The sequence below is a fragment of the Delphinus delphis genome, chromosome X (assembly GCF_949987515.2).
Source record: "Delphinus delphis chromosome X, mDelDel1.2, whole genome shotgun sequence".
Taxonomy (NCBI): Eukaryota; Metazoa; Chordata; class Mammalia; order Artiodactyla; family Delphinidae; genus Delphinus; species Delphinus delphis.
This window is the reverse complement of record NC_082704.1, coordinates 94,209,816-94,234,958: the sequence shown is the minus strand read 5'-3', so window position 1 is coordinate 94,234,958 and position 25,143 is coordinate 94,209,816. Positions and strand designations below refer to the sequence as shown.

General features: G+C 41.9%; 1 protein-coding gene across 3 annotated transcripts in view; it reads right to left on the bottom strand.

The window, feature by feature from the left end:
• Positions 1–25,143, bottom strand: part of SRPX (sushi repeat containing protein X-linked) — a 98,962-nt gene that overhangs the window by 9,832 nt on the left and 63,987 nt on the right. For 2 of the 3 annotated variants that reach the window (XM_060002908.1, XM_060002909.1), the window contains 4 exons: positions 22,784–22,905; positions 21,878–22,057; positions 20,279–20,412; positions 3,316–3,437 (listed from right to left, as the gene is read on the bottom strand). In XM_060002908.1, coding sequence (XP_059858891.1) covers positions 3,316–3,437; positions 20,279–20,412; positions 21,878–22,057; positions 22,784–22,905 — 558 coding nt within the window. The remainder of the gene's footprint in view (positions 1–3,315; positions 3,438–20,278; positions 20,413–21,877; positions 22,058–22,783; positions 22,906–25,143) is intronic. The other variant, XM_060002910.1, reaches the window with a different exon arrangement.

Genomic DNA, 25,143 nt, shown 5'->3' with positions numbered 1-25,143 from the left:
TACAGTCTCTTCAACAGTGGTGGTGGGAAAACTGGTCAGCCACATGCAAGAGAATGGAATTAGAACGTTGTGTAACACCATACACAGAAATAAACTCAAAATGGATCAAAGACCTAAATGTAAGGCCAGACACTTTAAAACTCTTAGACTAACATATAGGTAGAACACTCACTCTTTGACATAAATCACAGCAATATCTTTTATGATCCACCTCCTAGAGTAATGAGAATAAAAACAAAAACAAACGAATGGGACCTAATTAAACTTAAAAGTTTCTGCACAGCAAAGGAAACCATAAACAAAATGAAAAGACAACCCACAGAATGGGAGAAAATATTTGCAAAAGAAGTGACCAACAAGGGCTTAACTTCCAAAATATACAAATATCTCATGAAGCTCTATATCAAAAAAACCCAAACAGCTCAATCAAAAAATGGGCAGAAGACCTAAATAGACATTCCTCCAAAGAAGATATACAGATTGCCAACAAACACATGAAAGGATGCCCAACATCACTAATCATTAGAGAAATACAAATCAAAACTACAATGAGATATCACCTCACACCGGTCAGAATGGCCATCATCAAAAAATCTACAAACAATAAATGCTGGAGAGGGTGTGGAGAAAAGGGAACCCTCTCGCACTGTTGGTGGGAATGTAAATTGATACAGCCGCTATGGAGAACAGTATGGAGGTTCCTTAAAAAACTACAAATAGAACTACCATATGACCCAGCAATCCCACTCCTGGGCATATACCCAGAGGAAACCATAATTCAAAAAGATACATGCGCCCCAATGTTCACTGCAGCACTATTTACAATAGCCAAGACATGGAAGCAACCTAAGTGTCCATGAACAGAGGAATGGATAAAGAAGATGTGGTACATATATACAATGGAATATTACTCAGCCATAAAAAAGAATGAAATAATGCCATTTGCAGCAACATGGATGGACCTACAGATTATTATACTAAGTGAAGTAAGACAGAGAAAGACTAATATCATATGATATCACTCATGTGGAATCTAATTTTTAAAAAAATAATACAAATGAACTTATTTACAAGTGAAACAGACTTACAGATATTGAAAACAAACTTATTGTTACCAAAGGCAAAGTGTTGGGGGAGGGATAAATCAGGAGCTTGGGATCAATATATACACACTCCTATATATAAGATATATAATCAACAAGGACCTACTGTATAACACAGGGAACTCTACTCAATATTCTGAGATAACCTCTATGAGAAAAGAATCTTAAAAAGAATGAATATGTATAAGTGAATCAGTTTACTGTACACCTGAAACATGACATTGTAAATCAACTATATTCCAATAAAACAAAAAAAAAAAACATGTATGCATCCCAGTGTACAAAGCAGCACTATTTACAATAGCCAAGACATGGAAGTAACCTAAGTGTCCATTGACAGATAAATGGATAAAGAAGATGTGGTACACGTATACAATGGAATATTACTCAGCCATAAAAAAGAATGAAATAATGCCATTTGCAGCAACATGGATGGACTTAGAAATTATATTAAGTGAAGAAAGACAAAGGTGGACAAATATCATATGACATCACTTATATGTAGAATCTTAAAAATGATATAAATGAACTTATTTTTACAAAACAGAAATAGACTCACAGACATAGAAAACAAACATGGTTACGAAAGGGGATAGTAGGGGGTGGAAAGGAGGGGGGAAAATTAGGAGTTTTGGATCAACACATACACACTACTATATATAAAACAGATAGAAACAAGGACCTACTGTACAGCACAGGGTACCATATTCAATATCTCATAATAAGCTATAATGGAAAAGAATCTGAAAAAGAATACATATATATGTGTATAACTGTATGACTTTGTTGTACACCTCAAACTAACAAAATTGTCAATTAACTACTTCAATTTAAAAATGGTTAAAATAAAAAGATTTTTAATTTTAAAGGTAGATATATTAGTAAAAGTAGTGGATTTATAAAGCTAAAATAAAGGTTAAAAGACAAAAGTGGTAAGATAACTACAATAACTGCTTAAGGGATACACAGGATTAAAAGATATAAAATGTGACATCAAAAACAAAACGCGTGTGGAGCTTTAGAATGCCTTCAAACTCAAGTTGTTATATTTATAATGGTCCATTTTAAGTTGATAAGTTAAATGTAAGCTTCATGGTAAGCACAAACCAGAAACCTATAATAGATACACAAAAGATAATGAGAAAGGAATCTAAGCATACCACTAAATTCATCAAATCACACAGGAAGAGAAGAGAGAAGAATGTAACAGAGGACCTATCAAACAGCCAAAAAACAATTAACAAGATGGCTGTAAGTATCTACCTATCAATAATTTAAGTGGACTAGATCCTCTAATCAAAAGAAAGAGTAGCTGAATGGATAAGAAAAAAACAAACACCTATCTATATGCTGCCTACAAGGGACTCACGTCAGATGTAAAGACACACACAAAGTGAAGGAATGGAAAAATATATTCTATGCAAATGGAAACCGAAAGTAAGCTGGATCACTGTTCTTATATCAGACAAAATAGACTTTAAAACAAAGACTATGGGCTTCCCTGGTGGTGCAGTGGTTGAGAGTCCGCCTGCCGATGCAGGGGACACGGGTTCGTGCCCCGGTCCGGGAAGATCCCACATGCCGCGGAGCGGCTGCGCCCGTGAGCCATGGCCACTGAGCCTGCGCGTCCGGAGCCTGTGCTCCGCAATGGGAGAGGCCACAACAGTAAGAGGCCCACGTACCGTGCAAAAAAAAAAAAAAAAATTTGGGTTGCTCTGAAATTACCTTTTGGCTGTTGAATTCTGCTTTTTTAATGCACCATTACTCAGAGTCTGAACACCATGATTCTGGCTTTTTAAGTGTTACCAAAAGTTGTTAAAATGGGACTATGTACCAGTGCCCTGGAAGCATGGGGGAAAAAGAGGCCAAGCCTGGAAAGGCGAAATTGGAGGCCTACCCTCTTAAGAAGACCAAGGATTGCTTAAGTCCTTTTTGCATTCTGTCCCCTTCCCGTCCCACTCCCACCAAGGGAAAAAAAACAAAGACGAAGCAAAACACCTGGAAGGGGAAGGAACCCTGGTAATTACCCACTGCATCATGTATTCGGACAAGGAGCCACATGCCAATTAATAGTTATAATACTCCCAGAATAAAAGTAATTAAAGGTTGAAGGTTGCCTGGAATCAAGAATGAATAGAGAGAAATCAGGGAACCTGATCAGAGAAAAGCACTTTTATAGGTAATAACACTTAAGAACAGAACTTCCCCCTACCTGAGCTGCAGAGCTAGGGCTGGAGGCATAATCTTTGCTCCTATCCTGCCGATGAGGGTCGGGAACACACCTACCAGCTCCACTACGGTGATGTGTCGAAGATCCAGGCCACATTGTGCTTGCTGGAAAAAAAAAAACAAAATAAACAAACAAAAAAACCCCAAGCAGGGAGGTGTGAGCATGGCTAAAGAAAATTCCATGTCAAACTACAGACCCACAGGAGCAGCACTGTTCTGTTTGGGGAAGTTTATTTGCCCACTCCAAACTGTCCTGAAGATAGCTGAGAAATTCGAGTTCAACTAGTGGCTATAAAACCTAAATAGCTTCCTAGAGGAATCATTCAGAAATGGCCTTGGCAATGAGATTTTGAAAACCTAAGCAAAATGGCAATGTATGTATTTCCAGATGGGCTGAGACTTTGCATGAGCCAAATTTCCTAAAAAGTGTCCAAGACCACCCCCAGAGGATTCTAATTTGTCTTTGCAAGGACAAAAGAATATTTCCAGTGTCCCACTATCTGCCCTTGTTTTCACCCCTCATACCCGCCTTCCCGAAGCCCCCCGCAACATGAGCATGGTGAAGAAATAAGGATAAGCGATTCCAACCCTTATCTGATGCCCTGGATTTTTACATCTGGTGACCTGGCCTTGGCGGTTGCCACTCAGGGAGAGCCCTTGACGGCCTGGCTCTGGTGACCAGAGGGGCTGGAATTCCTGGGTCCCATGCGACTCTAACAGTTCTTGGTGGGCTACCACCCCACCCCTGGGGCATTGCACAGACAGCAGACTGAAACACACCCCCAGTGTCTGTGGAAGAGGCCTCATGTTTTTGTCCTGGATCATCAACCTTAAGGGCAGGTTTCAGGCTTGGCGTACATCTAGAGGCCTATAGAGAGGCCCTCGGGGAATGCAGGCCAGGGATGCCATCTTTGTGTTCTCCCTCTAGAGATTTTCCCTGTTACACCCAGGCAGGGGAGGTGATACATGGTCCCACCCACTACAGACTGAGGCCCCTGGCCCTTCCAGACCAGAAAGCCTGTTAGGGAAAATTTGAGAGCTACCTGAAGTGGGCCCTCCCAGTGCCACCCAGGCAGGAGCCCAAGTTATAGCCCTAGGCACTGTGGAGTGTGGCCCGCATCTGATAGGAAGGGTTTGTGAGAACACCTGGAAGCTGTGTAACCCAGCAACTCTTAAGCTGAGAGGAGGGTGGGCAGAGCTGATGGCTTCCAGGGCAAACAAACTGGCCCCGTTCGGCCAGGGAACTTGCGGCACGAGTTGGCTTGACTCAAGGCCGCCAACAAAGAGCATTAGTGGCATTTGAGGTGTTTTTCCTGCTGCGCCCAGGAAGGGAAACTGATTCACAACCTCACTTATTACTGAATACTATACCTTCAGACCACCTGACCAAGGAACCTAACCCTAACACACAGGAAGCTGCCTCGCCCATCTAACAGCCATGCTTACGGTGGCGCTTGAATAGAGTACAGCCCGTGGCTTTCTCTGTCTGCAAAGGAAAACTGGTGGCCTCACCTAACCAAAATATTCAGTGCACACTCTTGCCCGATTTGAGTCCCCAGACAATGAGCCACGCAGGCCCTGGGTCCCGTCCTGCTGCTTTGCCAGGGCAGGGAAGCTAGTTCATAGCCCCACCTACTGCTGGGTATAGTAGTACCCAGTACAAAGCATTTAGTAAGCCTGACCAGAATGCAGACAGTCATGAAGCCCATCCTACAGCTGCATTAGGGCAGGGAACCAAGATAGCAGTCCTATCCAGCTGCTCTCAGCCAGTGGCACGCCCCCACCGCTAACCTCAGAGCTCGAACAGATGCCTTGACCAAACTGACCCTAATAACGGGCTCCACCTGCCCAAGGATGCTACCAGCAGACATGTCCAGAAACCTAAACAGAGCTGACTGGTGAAGAACTGTCTCTGCCAAAGTAAACCTGAAAGTCTGGAAAAAGAGATCACTTATTCAAATGAACAGACACTGGTATAAAGAATCAAGGATCATGAAAAAGCAAGTATGTATGATACCACCAAAGGTAAGTAATAAAGGGCCAATAACTGACCCTAAGGAAATGGAGAGCTATGAAGTTTCAAAGAATTCAGAATAATCATCTTCAAGAGGTTTTGTGAGCTACAAGAACAGACAACTAAATGAAATTAGAGAAGTAAACAAAATGAGTTCAACAAAGAAATATAAACCATGAAAAAAATCATAGAGCTGAAGAATAGAATAACTGAACCAAAGAATTCAATAGAGCGCTTTGGACTTCCCTGGTGGTGCAGTGGTTGAGAATCCGCCTGCCAATGCAGGGGACACAGGTTCGAGCCCTGGTCCGGGAAGATCCCACATGCCGTGGAGCAACTAAGCCCATGAGCCACAACTACTGAAGCCCATGTGCCACAACTACTGAAGCCCGCGCACCTACAGCCCATGCTCCCCAACAAAGAGAAGCCCGCGCACCACATCAAAGAGTAGCCCCCACTCGCCACAGCTAGAGAAAGTCTGCGCACAGCAACAAAGACCCAATGCAGCCTGAAATAAATTAAGAAGAAAAAGAAGAGAGAGCTTCAAAAGCAGACTCAACCATGCAGAAGAATCAAATCCTGGAAAACAGGCCATTTGAAATTATCCAGTCAGAGGAACAAAAAGGAAAAATAATGAAAAAAGATGGAAGGGAGCCTAAGGGACTTATGGTACACAAAGAAAAATATTCGAATTTTTGGAATTCCAGAAGGAGAAAAGGGACAAAAAGTGTATTTAAGTCAATAATGGCTGAAAACTTCCCAAACCTGGGGAGAGAACTAGACATCCAGATTCAAAAGGCCCAAAGGATCCCAAATAGGGTGAACCCAAATAGGGCTACACCAGGACGTATTATAATTAAATTTTCGAAAGTCAAAGTCAAAGAATTTTAAAAGCAGCAAGAGAAAAAAGAGAAGTTACATACAAGGGAACCTCCATAAGACTATCAGTGGATTTCGTAATGGAAATTTTTCAGACTAGAGGAGAATGGTAGGACATATTCAAAATACTCGGGGGCGGGGAGGGGGACTTCCCTGGCAGTCCAGTGGTTAAGACTTTGCCTTCCAATGCAGGGGGTGTGGGTTCGATCCCTGGTTGGGGAGCTAAGATTCTGCATACCTCACAGCCATAAAACCAAAACATAAAACAGAAGCAATATTGTAACAAATTCAATAAAGACTTTAAAAATGGTGCACATGAAAAAAAAATCTTAAAAAAAAATACTGGGGGGAAAACTGTCAACCGAGAAATTCTACACCCAGTGAAGCTCCCCTTCAGAAATAAAGGAGGGATAAATACTTTCCCTAAATAACGAAAGCTGAGAAAATTCATCATCACTAGACACGCTTTACGAGAAACGTTATAGGAAGTTCTTGGAGTGGAAGTACAGTCAGCCCTCCATATCCACGGGTTCTGCATCCACAAATTCAACCAACCGTGGACCATGTACTATGTGTACAACTGGAGGATCCTTGGATGTGGAACCCACAGATACAGAGGGCTGACAATGGGACCTGAGCATCCACAGATTCTGGTGTCCCCAGCAAGTCTTGCAACCAGTTCCCTGCAGATACTGAGGGCTAAATATAAAAGGATGATAATTAACATCATAAAGACATAAGGCAGTATAAAACTCACTGCTATGGAAAATATAGTCAAACTTGGATTCTGTAATATGGTAATAGTGGTATGTAATTCACTTACAGCTCTAGTTTAAAAGTTACAAAACGAACATGGTCAATGGAGACAAGACGGCAGAGTAGGGGAACATGAGCTCACCCCTTCTTACAAAAACACCAAAATCTCAACTAACTACTAAACAACCATCAACAAAAAATATGCTGGAGGGACTTCGCTGGTGGCGCAGTGATTAAGAATCTGCCTGCCAATGCAAGGGACAGGGGTTCAAGCCCTGGTCCGGGAAGATCCCACATGCCACAGAGCAACTAAGACCATGTGCCACAACTACTGAGCCTGTGCTCTAGAGCCCATGAGCTACAACTACTGAGCCCACATGCCACAACTACTAAAGCCTGTGCTCCACAACGAGAAGCCACCGCAATGAGAAGCCTGCACACCGCAGGGAAGAGTAACCCCCGCCTGCAACTAGAGAAAGCCCACACGCAGCAACGAAGACCAAACGCAGCAAAAATAAATTTAAAAAAACAAACAAACACTGGAACCTACCCAAAAAGATACCCTACATCCAAAGACAAAGAAAAAGCCACAAGATGGTAGGAGGGGCACAATGAAATCCTATACCCACTGGATGGGTGAACCACAAACAGGAAAATAATTATACAACAGAAGTTCTCCCACAGGAGTGAAAGTTCTGAGTCCCACATCAGGCTTCCAGCTGGGGGGTCTGACAACGGGAGGAGGAGCCCCCAGAGAATTTAGATTTGAAGGCCAGTGGGGTTTGATCACAGGGATTCCACAGGACTGGGGGGAAACAGAAACTCCACTCTTGGAAGGCACACATGAGGTCTCATGCTCACCAGGACACAGGGGGAAAAGCAGTGACCTCATAAGAGACTGGGCCAGATGTACCTGCTAGTATTGCAGGGTCTCCTGCAGAGGCGGGGGCGGGAGGGGGCGGCTGTGGCTCACTGCGAGGACAAAGACACTGGTAGCAGTAGTTCTGGGATGTACTCATTGGCGTGAGCCCTCATGGAGGACGCCATTTTCTCATCAACAGCTGGCCCCACACAACAGGCTGTAGGCTCCAGTGCTGGGACACCTCAGCCCAAACAACATTAAATGCTCCAACATTAGCATTATTGAAGTCCCAGAAGGAGAAGAGAGAGAGAAAGGACCTGAGAAAAATATTTAAAGAGATAATAGCTGGGGTTTCCCTGGTGGTGCAGTGGTTGAGAATCTGCCTGCTAATGCAGGGGACATGGGTTCAAGCCCTGCTCTGGGAGGATCCCACATGCCGTGGAGCAACTAGACCCGTGAGCCACAACTACTGAGCCTGTGCGTCTGGATCCTGTGCTCCGCAACGAGAGGCCGCGATAGTGAGGCCTGTGCACCATGATGAAGAGTGGCCCCCGCTTGCCACAACTAGAGAAAGCCCTCGCACAGAAACGAAGACCCAACACAGCAAAAATAAATTAATTAATAAACTCCTACCCCCAACATCTTCTTAAAAAAAAAAAAGAAAGGAGATAATAGCTGAAAACTTCCCTAACGTGGGAAAGGAAACAGTCACCCAAGTCCAGGAAGTGAAGAGAGTCCCAGGCAGGATAAACCCAAGGAGGAACATGCCAAGACACACAGTAATCAAATTGACAAAAAGTAAAGACAAAGAAAGAACATTAAAAGCAACAAGGGAAGAGCAACAAATAACATACAAGGGAATCCCCATAAGGTTATCAGCTGATTTTTCAACAGAAACTCTGCAGGCCAGAAGGGAGTGGCATGATATATTTAAAGTGCTGAAAGGGAAGAACCTACAACCAAGATTACTCTACCCAGCATGGATCTCATTCAGATTTGGAGAAATCAAAAGCTTTACAAACAAGCAAAAGCTACGAGAATTCAGCACCACCAGACCAGGTTTGCAACAAATGCTAAAGGAACTTCTCTAGGCAGAAAAGAAAAGCCCACAATTAGAAACAAGAAAACTACAAATGGAAAAGCTCACTGGTAAAGGCAAGCATACAGTAAAGGGAGGAAATCATACACACAAATATATCAAAACCAGCAATTGTGAGAAGAGGAGAGCACAAATGCAGGATACTGGAAATGCATTTGAAATTAAGAGGAGCAACTTAAAACAACCTTGTTTATATATAGACTGCTGTATCAAAACTTCATGGGAACCACAAACTGAAAATCTACAGATCAAAAGAGAATAGAAGAAAAGAAAAAAGACCCACGAAAACAAATCCAAAACAATTAAGAAAATGGCAATAAGGAACATACATATCAATAATTACCTTACACATAAAGAGATTAAATGCTCCAACCAAAAGACAGACTAGTTGAATGGATCCAAAACCAAGACCCGCATATCTGCTGTCTACAAGAGACCCCCTTCAGATCTAGGGACACATACAGACTGAAAGTGAGAGGATGGAAAAAGGTATTCCATGCAAATGCAAATCAAAAGAAAGCTGGAGTAGCAATGCTCATATCAGACAAAATACACTTTAAAATAAAGACTGTAACAAGAGACAAAGAAGGACACTACATAATGATCAAGGGATCAATCCAAGACAAAGATACAAGAATTATAAATATATATGCACCCAACATAGGAGCACCTCATATATAAGGCAAATACTAACAGTCATAAAAGGAGAAATTGACAGTAACAATAATCATGGGGGACTTTAACATACCATTTTCACCAATGGACAGATCATCCAGACGGAAAATCAATAAGGTACATAGGCCTTAGATGACATATTAGACCAGATGGACTTTATTGATATTTATAGAGCATTCCATACAAAAGCAGCAGAATACATGTTCTTCTCAAGTGCACATGGAACAATCTCCAGGATTGATCACATGCTGGGCCACAAAACAAGCCTCGGTAAATTTAAAGAAAATTGACAACATACTGACAACAATTGACAACAAGCATATTTTCTAACCACAATGTGAGGAAATACTATAAAGAAACAAACACATGGAGGCTAAACAATATGCTACTAAACAACCAATGGATCACTGAAGAAATCAAAGAGGAAATGAAAAAACACCTAGAGACACATGAAAGCACCATGATCCAAAACCTATAGGACTCAGCAAAAGCAGTTCTAAGAGGGAAGTTTATAGCAATACAATCTTACCTCAGGAAAGAAGAAACATCTCAAATAAACAACCTAAGCTTACACCTAAAGCCACTACAGAGAAAGAAGAACAAACAAAACCCAAAGTTAGCAGAAGGAAAGAAAAAATCAGAGCAGAAATAAATGAAACAGAGATGAAGAAAAGTTCAATGAAACTAAAAACTGGTTCTTTGAAAAGACAAACAAAATTGATAAGCCTTTAGCCAGACTCATGTAAAAAAGGGAGAGGGCCCAAATCAATACAATCAGAAATGAAAAAGAAGTTACAATGGACCCCACAGAAATACAAAGGATCATAAGAGACTACTACAAGCAACTATATGCCAATAAAATGGACAACCTGGAAGAAACGGACAAATTTTTAGAAAGGTACAACCTCCCAAGACTGAATCAGGAAGAAACAGAAAATATGAAGAGACCAACCACAAGTAATGAAATTGTAACTGTGATTTAAAAACTCCCAACAACCAAAGTATAGGACCAGCTGGCTTCACAGATGAATTTATCAAACATTTAGAGAAGAGTTAACACCTATCCTTCTGAAACTACTCCCAAAAAACTGCAGAAGTAGGAACACTCCCAAACTCATTCTATGAGGCCACCATCACACTGATACCAAAACTAGACAAAAATAGACAAAGATAACATACACACACACAAAATAACAGGCCAGTATCACTGATGAACACAGACACAAAAATCCTCAATAAAATACTAGCAAACCAAATCCAACAATACATTAAAAGGATCATGCACAATGATCAAGTGGGATTTATCCCAGGGATGCAAGGATTTTTCAATATCTGCAAATCAATCAGTGTGATACACCACATCAACAATTTGAAGAATTAAAAATCATAAGATCATCTCAATAGATGCAGGAAAAGCTTCTGACAAAATTCAACACCATTTATGATAAAAAACTCTCCAGAAAGTGGGCATAGAGGGAACCTACCTCAACATAATAAAGGCCATATATGACAAACCTATAGCTAACATCATACTTAATGATGAAAAGCTGAAAGCATTTCCTCTAAGATCAGGAACAAGACAAGGATGCCCACACTCTTGCCACTTTTATTCAAAATAGACTTGGAAGTCCTAGTCACAGCAATAAGAGAAGAAAAATAAAAACAATCCAAACTGGAAAAGAAGACTGTCACTGTTTGCAGATGACATGATATATATAGAGAGAGAATCCTAAAGATTCTACCAGAAAACTACTAGAGCTCATCAATGAATTCAGTAAAGTTGCAGGATACAAAATTAATACACAGAAGTCTGTTGCATTTCTATACACTAACAATGAAATATCAGAAAGAGAAATTAAAGCAACAATCCCACTTATCATTACATCAAGAAGAATAAAATACCTAGGAATAAACCTACCTAAGGAGGCAGAAGACCTGTACTCTGGAAACTATAAGATGCTGATGGAAGAAATTAAAGATGACACAAACAGTTGGAAAGATGTACCATGTACTTGGATTGGAAAAAATAATATTGTCAAAATTACTATACTAGGGCTTCCCTGGTGGCATGCTGGTTAAGAATCGACCTGCCAGTGCAGGGGACATGGGTTCGAGCCCTGGTCCAGGAAGATCCCACATGCCACAGAGCAACTAACCACAACGGGTTCGAGTTGTGTGCCACAACTACTGAAGCCCACGTGCCTAGAGCCTGTACCCCGCAACAAGAGAAGCCACCGCAATGAGAAGCCCGTGCACCGCAATGAAGAGTAGCCTCAGCTCACCGCAACTAGAGAAAGCCCGCGGGCAGCAATGAAAGCCCAATGCAGCCAAAAATAAAGAAAGAAAGCAATAATTCAAAAAAATTTTACTATACTAACGAAAGCAATCTACAGATTCAGTGCAATCCCTATCAAATTACCAATGGCATTTTTCACAGAATTAGAACCAAAAAAAATCTTAAAATTTGTGTGGAGACACAAAAGACCCTGAATAGCCAAAGCAATCTTGAGAAAGAAAAATGGAGCTGGAGGAATCAGGCTCCCTAATTTCAGACTATATACTACAAGGCTACAGTCATCAAAATAGTATGGTACTGGCACAAAAACAGACATATAGATAAATCGAACAGTATAGAAAGCCCAGAAATAAACCCATGCATCTATGGTCAATTAATCTATGACAAAGGAGGCAAGAGTATACAATGGAGAAAAGACAGTCTGTTCAATAAATGGTGCTGGGAAAACTGGACAGGTACATGTAAAAAAAAATGAAATTAGAACATTATCTAATACCATACACAAAAATAAAATTAAAAAGGACTAAAGACCTAAATGTAAGACCAGATAACATAAAAATCTTACAGGAAAACAGGAAGAACACTCTTTGACATAAATTGCAGCAATATTTTTTTCTATCTGTCTCCCACAGTAATAGAAATAAAAATAAACAAATGGAACCTAGTTAAATTCAAAAGCTTCTGCACAGCAAAGGAAACAATAAACAAAAAGACAACCCACAGAATTGGAGAAAACATTTGCAAGCAATGCAACCTGCAAGGGATTAATCTCCAAAATTTATGAACAGTTCGTGCGGCTCAATATCAAACAAACAACCCAATCAAAAAACGGGCAGAAGACAGACCTAAATAGACATTTCCCCAAAGAAGACATACAGATGGCCAAGAAGCATATGAAAAGATGCTCAACATCACTAACTATTAGAGAAATGCAAATCAAAACTACAATGAGATATCACCTCACACCAGTCAGAATAGCCATTATCAAAAAGTTTACAAACAATAAATGCTGGAGAGGGTGTGGAGAAAAGGGAACCCTCCTACACTGTTGGTGGGAATGTAAATTGATACAACCACCATGGAGAACTTAAAGTATGGAGGTTCCTTAGAAAACTAAAAGTAGGGGCTTCCCTGGTGGCACAGTGGTTAAGAATCCGCCTGTCAATGCAGGCGACATGGGTTCGAGCCCTGGCCCAGGAAGATCCCACATGCTGCGGAGCAACTAAGCCTGTGCACCACAACTGCTGAGCCTGCACTCTAGAGCCCGCAAGCCACAAATAGTGAGCCTACATGCCACAACTACTGAAGCCCTCATGCCCAGAGCCTGTGCTCTGCAACAAGAGAAGCCACAACAATGAGAAGCCCGTGCACCGCAACAAAGAATATCCCCCGCTCACCACAACTAGAGAAAGCCTGCACAGAACAACGAAGACCCAACACAGCCATAAATAAATAAATAAATAAATTTATAAGGCAAAAAACCCCTAAAAACAGAGCTACCATATGATCCCGCAATCCTACTCCTGGGCATATAACTGGAGAAAAACACGGTTCAAAAGGATACATGCACCCCAATGTTCATTGCAGCTCTGTTTACAATAGCCAAGACATGGAAGGAACCTAAATGTCCATCGACAGATGAATGGATTAAGAAGATGAGGTACATATATACAATGGAATATTACTCAGCCATTAAAAAGAAAGAAATAATGCCATTTGCACTAACATGGAGGGAGCTGGAGATTATCATACTAAGTAAAGTAAGTCAGAGAAAGACATATCATATGATATTGCTAACATATGGGATCTAAAAAAATGATACAAATGAACTTATTTACCAAACAGATATAGACTCACAGACTTAAGAGAATGAACTTATGGTTACCAGGGAGGAACAGTAGGGGGGAGGGATAGAGTAGAAGTTTGGGATTCACAGGTACACACTGATATATTTAAAGTAGATAACCAACAAGGACCTACTGTATAGCACAGGAAATTCTGCTCAATATTCTATAATAACATAAATGGGAAAAGAATTTGAAAATGAATAGAAACATGTATAACTGAATTACTTTGCTGTACACCTGAAACTAGGACAACATTTTTAATCAACTTTATTCCAATATCAAATAAAAATTTTTTAAAAGGTAATTTAGTAAAAAAAATGGTAAAAATAACTAAAACTACAGTAATTTATTAGGTACACAATATTAAAAACTGTAACATCAATAACCTAAAATGTGAAGGGAGGAGAAGTTAAAGTATAAAGCTTAAGACTTTATTGAAGTTAAGGTGGTATTACTTTAAAATAGTGTATTTTAAGATTTTCTAGAATGTAAGCTTCATGGTAACAAGTGATACATCTGAATTACAAAGAATATGATAAAGTCAAAGCATACTAGTACTCACAACATCAAAACACAATAAAAGAAAGCAGGGTAAGAAGGAAAAATGGATCTAGAAAACAACCAGAAAACAATTAACAAAATGGCCTAAGTCCTTATTTACCAATAATTACTTTAAATGTAAACAGATTCAGTTCTCCAAACGAGAAACAGAATAGCTAAATGGATTTTTTTAAAAAAGATTCAATGATATGCTGCCTACAGGAATGACTTTAGCCTTCAAGACACACATAGGCAGAGTAAATGGATGAAAAAATATTTTAAGCAAATAATTAAAAAGTCAGGGGTAGTTAAATCAGACAAAATAGGCTTTAATTTTTAAAACGGTAAAAGAAGACAAAGAAGGTGATTTTATAATGATAAAGGGATCAATATATCATGAAGTTATAAAGATTATAATTATTGATGTGCCCAACATTGGAAAACTGAAATATCAATACATGAAGCAAAAACTAATAGAGCTAAATAAAAGGAGAAGTAAACAGCAATACAGTAATAGTTGGGGACTTTAACACCCTACTTTCAACGATGGATAGATCATCCAGACAGAGAAATCAATAAGGTAAGAGCAAATTTGAACAACACTATAGACCAAATATAATCACAGAATATCCTATCCAACATCAGCAGAAAACACATTCTTCTCAAGTGCACACAAAACATTTTCTAGGATAGACCATATGTTAGGTCACAAAATAATTCTTAGAAAATTCAAGAAGACTGAAATCATACCAAGTATCTTCTCTGACCACATTGGTATGAAACTAGAAATCAGTAACAAGAGGAAACTGGAAATTCACGAATACATGGAAATTAAACAACATTCTCCTGAATAACATATGGATCAAAGAAATTAAAGGGGCAATAAAGTATCTTGAGACAAAAAGTGGAGAAACAACATACCAAAACTTATGGGATGCAGCAAAAGTAATTATAAGAGGGAAGTGCACAACAATAAAAACATTAAAAAGCAAGAAATTTCCCAAATAAACAACCTAACTATGCCTTAAGGAGCTAGAAAAAGAAACTGAGCCCAAAGTTATTAGCAAGAGGAAGGAAATAATGATTAAAGAAATGAATGAAATTGAGAACAGAAAAACAATAGAAAACATTAACCAAACTAAGAGTTGGTTCTTTGAAAAGATAAACAAATTTGACAATCCTTTAGCTAGACTAACCAAGGAAAAAAGAACTCAAATCAACAAAATTATACATGACAAAGAAGACATTACAACTGATACAAGAGAAATACAAAGTTTATAAGAAGCTATTGTGAAGAGCTCTACACCAGTAAACTGGACAACCTAGAAGAAGTGGAAAAATTCTTAGAAACATACAAACTATCAAGAGTGAATCATGAAGGAATAGAAAGTCTAAATAGACCAATTACTAGTAAGGTGATTAAATAAGTAATCAAAAATCTCCCAGTGAAGAAAAGCCCAGGACCAGATAGCTTCACTAGTGAATTTTGCCAAACATTTAAAGAAGAATTAACACTAATCCTCAAACTCTGCCAAAAAAATAGAAAAGGAGGAAACACTTCCAAACTCATTTTATGAGGTCAGCATTACCTTGACACCAATGTCAGAAAAGGACACTATCAGAAAAATACAGATCCATAACCCTGATTAATATAGAAGCAAAAACTCTCAAAATACTAGCAAACTGAATTCAACAGCATATTAAAAGGATAATTCAGCATGACCAAGTGGAATTATACTTAGGATGCAATGATGGCTCAACATACACAAATCAATGTGATACATCAGATTAATAGAATGAAAAAAATCATCTCAATATATGGAGAAAAAGTATTTGACAAAATACAACTTCTGTTCATGACTAAAAAAAAACTCTGGTAGACAAAGAAGGTACCTCCCACAGTTTACATCATACTCAGTGGTGAAAAGCCAAAAGATTCTAATGGCATTTTTACATAAGTAGGGAAAAAAAGAACAATCCTAAAGTTTGTAGAGAACCACAAAAGACCCCTAAATAACCTAGCCATCCTTAGAGAATAGAACAAAGCAGGAGGCCTCACACTTTCTAATTTCAAGCTATACTATAAAGCTATGGTAATTCAAACAGTATGGTACTGGCCTAAAAACAAACAAAAAAATCAAATGGAACAGAATTGAGAGCCAAGAAATAAACCCAAGCATACACAGTCAACTAATATTTGACAAAAGAGCCAGGAATATTCAATGGAGAAAAGACAGTCTCTTTAATAACTGGTGCTGAAAAAACTGGATATTTACATGTAAAAAAATGAAAAAAAGCCCCTATCTTATACTACTTATAAAAAGGAACTTCAAGTGGATTAGAGACTTAAATGTAAGATCTGAAACCATGAAATTCCTAGATGAAAAAACAGGAAAAAGAGCTCCTTGATATAGGTCTTGGCAATGATTTTTGGATATGACACTTTAAGCACTAGCAACAAAATGAAGAAAACAAACAAGTGGGATTACATCAAACTAAGAAGCTTCTGCACAGTAAAAGAAACTATCAACACGTGAAAAGACAACCTACAAAATGGGGGGAAAAAACTGCAAACCATGTATCTGATAAGGGGTTAATATCCAAAATATCTAAAGAACTCATACAACTCAATAGCAAGTAAATACATACTCTAATTTAAAAATGGGCAAAAGACCTTAATAGACATTTCTCCAAAGAAGATATATGAAAGGCCAACAGATACATGAAAAGATGCTCAATATCACTAGTCATTAGAAAAATGCAAATCAAAATCATGAGGTATCACCTCATGCCTATTAGGATGGCCATCGTCAAAAAGACATAACAGCACTGCTGCTCTCCATGGATGGAGCTTGTGTGCTGTTGGTGGGAATGTAAATTGGTGCAGACACTATGGAGAACAGTATGGAGGGTGCTCAGAAAATTAAAAATACAACTACCATATGATCCAGCAATTCCACTGCTGGGTATTTATCCAAAGAAAAACACTAACTTGAAAAGATATAAGCATCCCCATGTTCTCTGCAGCATTATTTACAATAGCCAAGCTATGCACACAACCTCAATGTCCACTGATGGATGAATGGATGACGAACGTGTGATAGGTAGAATGGAACATTATTTAGCCACAGAAGAGTGAAATCTTGCCATCTGCAACATGGATGGACCTTGAGGGCATTATGTTAAGTGAAGTAAAAGAGGAAAAGGTAAATATCATATGATCTCTCTTATGTGTAGAATCTTAAAAGAAAAACACTGAGCTCATGGATATAGAGAACAGATTGGTGTTTTCCTGAGGTGGGGGCTGGGGGTTGGGCAAAAATGGGTGAAGAGGGTCAAAAGGTACAATTTACAGTGATAAAATGAAAAAATTATGGGGACGCAATATACAGCTTGGTGACTCTAGTTAATAATACTGTACTGTATATTTGAAAGTAGCTAGGGGAGTGCATCCTGAAAGTTCTCATCATGAGAAAAAAAATTTTCGCCACTAGGTATGGTGATGGGTGTTAAATGAACTACTGTGGTGATCGTTTTGCAATATATACAAGTATTGAATCGTTATGTTGTACACCTGAAACTAATGTTATATGTCCATCATACCTCAATTTTTAAAAAAAAGAAAATGGGGCTTCCCTGGTGGTGCAGTGGTTGAGAGTCCGCCTGCCGATGCAGGGGACATGGGTTCGTGCCCCGGTCCGGGAGGATCCCACGTGCCGCGGAGCGGCTGGGCCCGTGAGCCATGGCCGCTGAGCCTGTGCGTCTGGAGCCTGTGCTCCACAACGGGAGAGGCCACAACAGTGAGAGGCCCGCGTACCGCAAAAAAAAAAAAAAAAGTTCCAGCCCCCAGAGCTGGCTCTTGGCAAGAGCCTCGGGAACGTGACCCACTCAACCATATGCCAGAAAATCTCATCGGGAATGCCAATGGCAGTAAGGGAACAAAAAAGTAATTTAAGATGAATATGACTAAATGGGAAAAGAAAATTTAAACTGCTGAATTATTAGAACACCAAGTTTTTATTACAGTTCCACTGAAATATCTCTGGGGTGACAGAATTGGTAGACAAGTTAGAAAAGGTAGAAATATACATTTTTATTATTCTAACTGAATCACATAAACCAATCAAACCTTTCCTTGAAGGTTCTGCTTAAAATACCAATGTAAATATGTTGGGGGGGTCACATATAAACACCTTGGTAGCAAATATCTTCTCCAACTAGTTGATTAGTAATTTAGCAAGTACCTGAAGGAATAGGATAGACTAGGGCAGGGGTCAGCCAACATTTTCTGTAAAGGGCCAGATAGTAAAGGTTTTAGGTTTCATGGGGCTGGATGGTCTCTGTCCTAACTACTCAGCTGTGCTTCAATAAAATTTTACTTACAAAAGCCATAGTTTGCCAAGCAGAGGAAAAGCAAGTTGTCTGGCTTTTTCATTTTTCCATGGAACTAAGAAGAGGTCAGGGGACTTCCCTGGTGGCAGAGTGGTTGGGAATCCGCCTGCCAGTGCAGGGGACACAGGTTAGATCCCTGGGCCAGGAAGATCCCACATGCCGCAGAGCAACTAAGCCTGTGCACCACAACTAGTGAGCCTGCGCTCTAGAGCCCTCGAGCCACAACTGCTGAAGCCCGTGTGCCCTAGAGCCCACGCACCACAACTACTGAGCCCACGCACTGCAACTACTGAAGCCCACATGCTCTAGGGCCCGTGTGCCGCAACTACTGAGCCTGCATGCTGCAACTACTGAAGCCTGCGTGCCTAAAGCCTGTGTTCCGCGAGAAGAGAAGCCACCGTGATGAGAAGCCTGCGCACTGCAACAAAGAGTAGCCCCTGCTCACCACAACTAGAGAAAAGCCCGCATGCAGCAACGAATTTCCAATGCAGCCAAAAGAAAAAAAAAGAGAGAGAGGGAAAGAAAAGGTCAGGAAACGTATGGTTGTGAAATAGAGCCTGCAAGGCCAATTTCCCACACAATGGAGTGGTGCGGGCTTGTGCTAACCAAAGAGCAACTCCCTAGCCGGGATGAGGCGACACAAGGTGGACGTCAGGTGGCAGGGACTGGCAGAACCAAGATTGTTCTAAAAACCTAGTTCTATTCACTGTAATACATGAATAAAACACTCCTCCCCAAATGTGCAGCACCGTGTCCATGACCCAGCATAACATCCTACCTCTTTAGCATTCAATCCGACTGGCCACTCTTATTGACAACACACTTCAGGACAGAAATCAAACAAGTTCTAATTCAATCCTTTCAGTTTCTAGCTTGTTTGGTTTTTTCCCCAAAAGACACTGGTTGCCTCATTCTGTAGCTACAAAACTTACACAGCTAAAAAGGGCACATTCCCTAGCAAAGCGCCCCCCATCAAACTTTGAAGTTCTTAGGAATCACCTGAAGGTCTTGTTAAAATGTAGTTTCTGATCCAGCAGGTCTGGGATGGGGGTCGAGAATTTGCATTTCTAACAAGCTCCCAGGTCATACTGACGCTGCTGGCTCACAGAGCACACCTGGAGAACCGCTTCTCTAAAGGATGGTTACCCCTGAGGAGCTCTGTGAGAGCTGGGGAAGCTCCCTGCAGCAGGATGTGGGGCCCGAGGGCTCCTAGACCCCTCTCATCCCTCGAGCCAGCCTTTAGGGCCAACAACTGCTCGATTGCCTCCCTCGCAGTCATATCCTGGAGGGGTTCAGCAAAGACAATTTGCTCTTTGGCTGAACCTGGACAGCATGTCAATTAGGCTTATTAGTGAAGACGACCAAACCTCATTAGTTGGAAAACGATTGGGTTAGCTCTGGGGAGTCAATGTTAATTAGGTTACGCCCCAGAGCCAGAAATGAATGGGGGAGTTCTGAAGTGCCGGTTCCTGAAGCTCCCGGGAAATGGATGAGGCACTGAATCTGGCCTTTGCTTTTAATGAAATGACTGGGCCCTTCCTGTGCAGAGGTCTCCCTCCCCCCTTGGCCCTGCTGCAAGGACTCACCTGCAACATCCCCAGCTGCAGCCGGTAGAGGAGGTTTCGGGCTGTGGGCGTGGACACGATGAGCAGTCGTCTTTTCTCATAAAACTGATCCAGAAGTGCAGCGGCTGTTCTGACGCCGACATTGACGTTCATGGCTGTAATCAGAAACGGCCAGACAGGTCAGAAACTCTCTACTGGTTCTGGCTCAACACAGCCTGTGATGAGACACAGAACCATATGTGTAAGAAGTAAACCCTGAGATAAAGATTCAACTGGAAATATTAGTTTATTCGGGAGGTGGTCCCAAGGAGCACTGGGTTGGGGAGTGGGGAAGCGTGTTAGTTTCCTCTCGCTGCTATCACTCGTCACCACAAACCCCGTGGCTTAACAGACACACATTCTCTTACAATCCTGGCGGTCCGAAGTTTGGGATGGGTTTCACTGGGGTAAAGGCGAGGTTGTTGGCTCGTAGCCTTTCCCCCACCTTCAAAGCCAGCAGCATAGCATCTTCCAGCCTCTCTCCTCTCCGACCTCCGCTCCCCTCGTCGTTTTCTCTGACTCTGAGAGCACTTCTGCCTCCCTCTTATAAGGACGCTTGTGATTCCATTGATCCCACCTGGATAATCCACGCTCTTCTCCCCATCTCAAAATCCTTAACTTAATTACATCTTCAAAGTGCCTTCTGCTACGTAACCTAATATATTCACAGGTTCTGGGGATGAGGATGTGGGTATTTGTGCTAGGCCTGGGGGGTGGGCATTCCTCTCCTGCCTCAGGAAATGAGACAGGGAAGGAAAGAGGGATGTTCTTTGTACTTTGATGTATGAAATTGAAGAGCCTCAGGCATTTAGCTGACGAATCTGTCTGTGTCTCTCTGTCTCTGTCTGTCAGCTAACTCTGAATGGCTGGGATTAAAGGGAAAGCATAAAGATGAGAAAGTACCAGGAAACGAGAAAACAGTGAAGTATAGAAATAAAAGACATGTCTGGAATTTTCTGGCCAGCCCAAAGTTCACACTATGATCGCTACCCAGCCCAATTTGTGTTCCTCAGTAATAACTGACAGGTATTGAGAGTTTACCCTGTGCCAGGCCCCGCTCAATTCCACTGTTGAATAGATGACCTCATTTAATACTTACAACCACTCCAGGAGTGGGCAAAGTATTATCCCCCTCCTTTGACATTAGGAGGAAAGATTCCAAATGCCCAAGGTCTGCGGGACTTTCCAGCCAGTGCTGCAAAGCAGGCATTCTATCATCTGTGCGCAGCAGTGTACTGGCTTTGTAAAAAAGATCCTTACATTTGTAGAAGGGAGGAACAAGCGTACAGACTGTGCTGATTCATAATGGGCTCTGGGCTCCCACCTCCAGCTTCCTCCTTACAGGACATGAGCGAGAAATCAGAAGATAGGCAGAGGCACAGGAGGAGGGCAGGCGAGGTGGGCTGCCCGGGGATCCGAGGACTGTTTTCACCCATCCGATGAAGAGGGCTGGCACCGAACCTTTCACGGTATACAGAACGAAGCCCTCCCTCCTCCCTGTACTGGAAATCTGGGCCAAAGGGTCTTCAGGGTCTGCTGCTGGCTGGAGAGAGGGCTCGTACCTGCACTGTACCCTCGTACCTGCACAGGTGGGCTCTGTGCCAGACCAGGCCAGGTTGGACTGACACACTCGGGCAGGGCTCCCCTGGAGCTCGTAGCCTCCGATGCAGGAGAATTCACAGGTGGCCCCGTAATTATCGCCGTCGCTGGAGCACTTCATGTAGCCATTCTCTGGGGCGTTGAGTTTGCCGCAGCGTCTGACTGTGTGGGACACAAGCCCAGAGGGGGCTCAGTGCTGAGCTCCCCGCCACAAAGTAACCAGGGAAGGGGAGGGTTCAGAAGCACCAGAAAACGAGCGAGGGGGCAGGCATGGGGGCAGGCATAGCTCTCTGGCCAGTGGGTGGGCCTTGGGATGGTCATTGTTCATACTAACAAGACCACTGAGATGAACTGATTTAGCCCCCTGTGTTCCAGATGAGGAGGTTGAACTCAGAAGAATAAGGAGGAAGGATGGTTAGTTAAGTAACTGCCCATTGAGGCATAAAATAAACCTTTTTTTTCAGGTAGACCAAGAGTTCTAGAACACCAAGAACATGGTCTCCTGGTGACCCCAGCTGGGGCGGGGGGTTCTCCTAACCTCCTTCATATCAGTAGAAGGACTTACAGGCTTTAGCTGGTCACCGAAGCCCAGGGGTGGAAAAGTTATTGAATAATACTCTTCTGGGACAGCCAGCTGTGGGCTCACGTGAGACAAACTCACTGCTCTCTCGGACTCCTTCTATCTGCCAGCACTGGACCTCATCCGGATCGGAATTGTGAAATTCAGGCATTAAGATAGCACCCTTCCCCTAGCCTCATGATCAGAGGCGAATCCAGAGCTGGCTAGTCTCCCTCTGGCAGTGGCCACTCACAGAGGGTTCTTGCTTAAGGCTCTGTTTCCCTTTGTTCTTATAAAGAGAGAAAAAAGCCAAGAACCAGTCATCTTACCTCTTACTTTAACTCGAAATTTGCAAATGCCCTTGTTCTCAGCTCTGTCATACACTGTGTATTGGATCTTGTGGTCTCCTTCTGGAAAATGTGAGCCTGGGGGTAGGCCTTTTAGGATAACACTTAAAGGGGGAAAAAAAATCAGAAACACCAAAGATGATCATTGTAGGCCTAACGACAACTGGGCCGTGATGGGCGTAATGATCAAAGAGGGGCATCACGGGCATTTGTTGAGTACCCATTCTGCCCAAGATACAGAGACTCCAAGGGACAGCCATTAGACCAGTTTTACTACTTGAATTCTCAAAGAATAGAATTTCCTGAGCTTTACTCTGTTTTGGAAGAGCGGTTTGAGACCAGAAAAATGGAAGTCCCCAATTCCTGGGAAGTTCAGATTTATTTTTCTCGTTGGAATGTAGAACAGAGGATGGGGGATGCTCAGAACCCAGGGCCCAACTCTTCCTTCCTTTGTTCCAAGGGGGACCTGCATTGCCTCCCTGTTGGGAGAATGAAGGAATTTTCTGTGAGGAAAATCATTTGAGAGGGAAGTCCAAGCACTCATTGGCAACTTGGGCCTGCAGGGGGCGCTAGAACTTTCTCTGCTTTTTCTATCTGGGTGGAGACCTTTCCTGAGCAAAAGGCAAGTTCACTGTGATTCCTTGGTGATCCTAATAATAATAATAACTTAAGTTATTATTATTAATAATAAGTTATTATTATTATTGTTCTTTGCACGTACATAAACCTTATACATGTCAGGCATGGTTCTAGGCATTTTACATATATTAGTTTATTTAATCCTCACAACAACCCCATGAGGTAGGCATTATTATCCCCATTTCACAGATGAGGAAATTGAGGCACCAAAAGATCAAGGAACTTGCCCAAGGTCACACAGCATGGGTGACTCCTGCATCTTTCTTCTTGGTTGTCTGATAAGAACATCAGTAGGTACAACATGATCAAATGCCAGGTTTTGTTTGTTTTTCAATAGATAATTTCCCTTCTCTCTATACTTCTTAGAAATAATGAGAAATATTGGCTAATAACAGGCATGTGAAATTATCACTGTCACCATTGAGGAGAACCTTCCACATAGGTGGACAAAGGTAGCTGTTTACTTGTAAAAGGGTGAAGTGAGGGGTGTTAGGAAAGTGCCAGAAATCCCACCATTAGAGACGCGTCACTTTGAACCTTAGATGCTTTAAGGTCCTCAAGAAGCACAATTTAAAAGCAGATGAACCTGAAAGGAATCAGACTTCCAATGTGAGTGGCTGCTCACCTCTTAGAGACACTCTTTCATCTGACATGCAAATAACAGTCATAAGGAGTAACTAAGGGAGCTCACAGGAAGCACTTGTCTCAGTGCCTGACACTAGAACCTTCCCTCCTAGAAGGGGACTATATAACAGGAGCTTCCAAAACACATGGGGAAGAGAAATGTCAGAGAAGCAAGGAGGCCAAGCAAGAGCTGAAAAGGGGACAAGACGGCCTTCTCTGAACCCCTCCTTCTGCCCAAGGAAGCGTCCTGCTCCACGCCTCCGCCGGCTCTGAGCTGTAGAGCTCAGGAAGCCGACAGCTGCTCTGAACAGAGGCGTCGGGGCTACTAAGACGCGCCTTCAAAATGTCACATTTCTGGGCTTCCCTGGTGGTGCAGTGGTTGAGAGTCTGCCTGCCGATGCAGGGGACCTGGGTTCGTGCCCCGGTCTGGGAAGATCCCACATGCCGCGGAGCGGCTGGGCCCGTGAGCCATGGCCGCTGAGCCTGCGCGTCCGGAGCCTGTGCTCCGCAACGGGAGAGGCCACAACAGTGAGAGGCCCGTGTACCGCCAAAAAAAAAAAGTCACATTTCTAACCATAACACACAGGTTACCCACAGACATGCCAAGGTGAATATCCTTGTTTGATAGAGTCATCTGATGACCTGATATTGTGTGTTTATTATACCAGATTTCAATAGCGATCACAGTTGTGAAAAAAATGTAAGAACCTATTATGGGCTAGGGGTTAGCCAGGCATTGTGCTGGGTCCCAAAAGATTCAACAATAGTTAAAACCCAATCCCTGATTCTATCAACTGTGATTTATTTTTTCATCCCAATTGCCTAAAGTTTCTCCTTAGGGGTTTGTGACATGTGTATACAACAACAAATAAATACTTTTCTTAATACTCAAAGTTTATCTTTGAGGAGTTACAAGGGGAAACATAACAATTATGATCTAAGCTAGATGGTGCACAGGGAGATCATTATCAGGCTGCAGGAACAAAATGTCCTGCTACGGGTGAGAGACTCAGGCTCTTGCTAGTAGAAGATGTTCTATTATGGCTAATAATTGCTTTAAAACATTTCCTCTTGCCCAG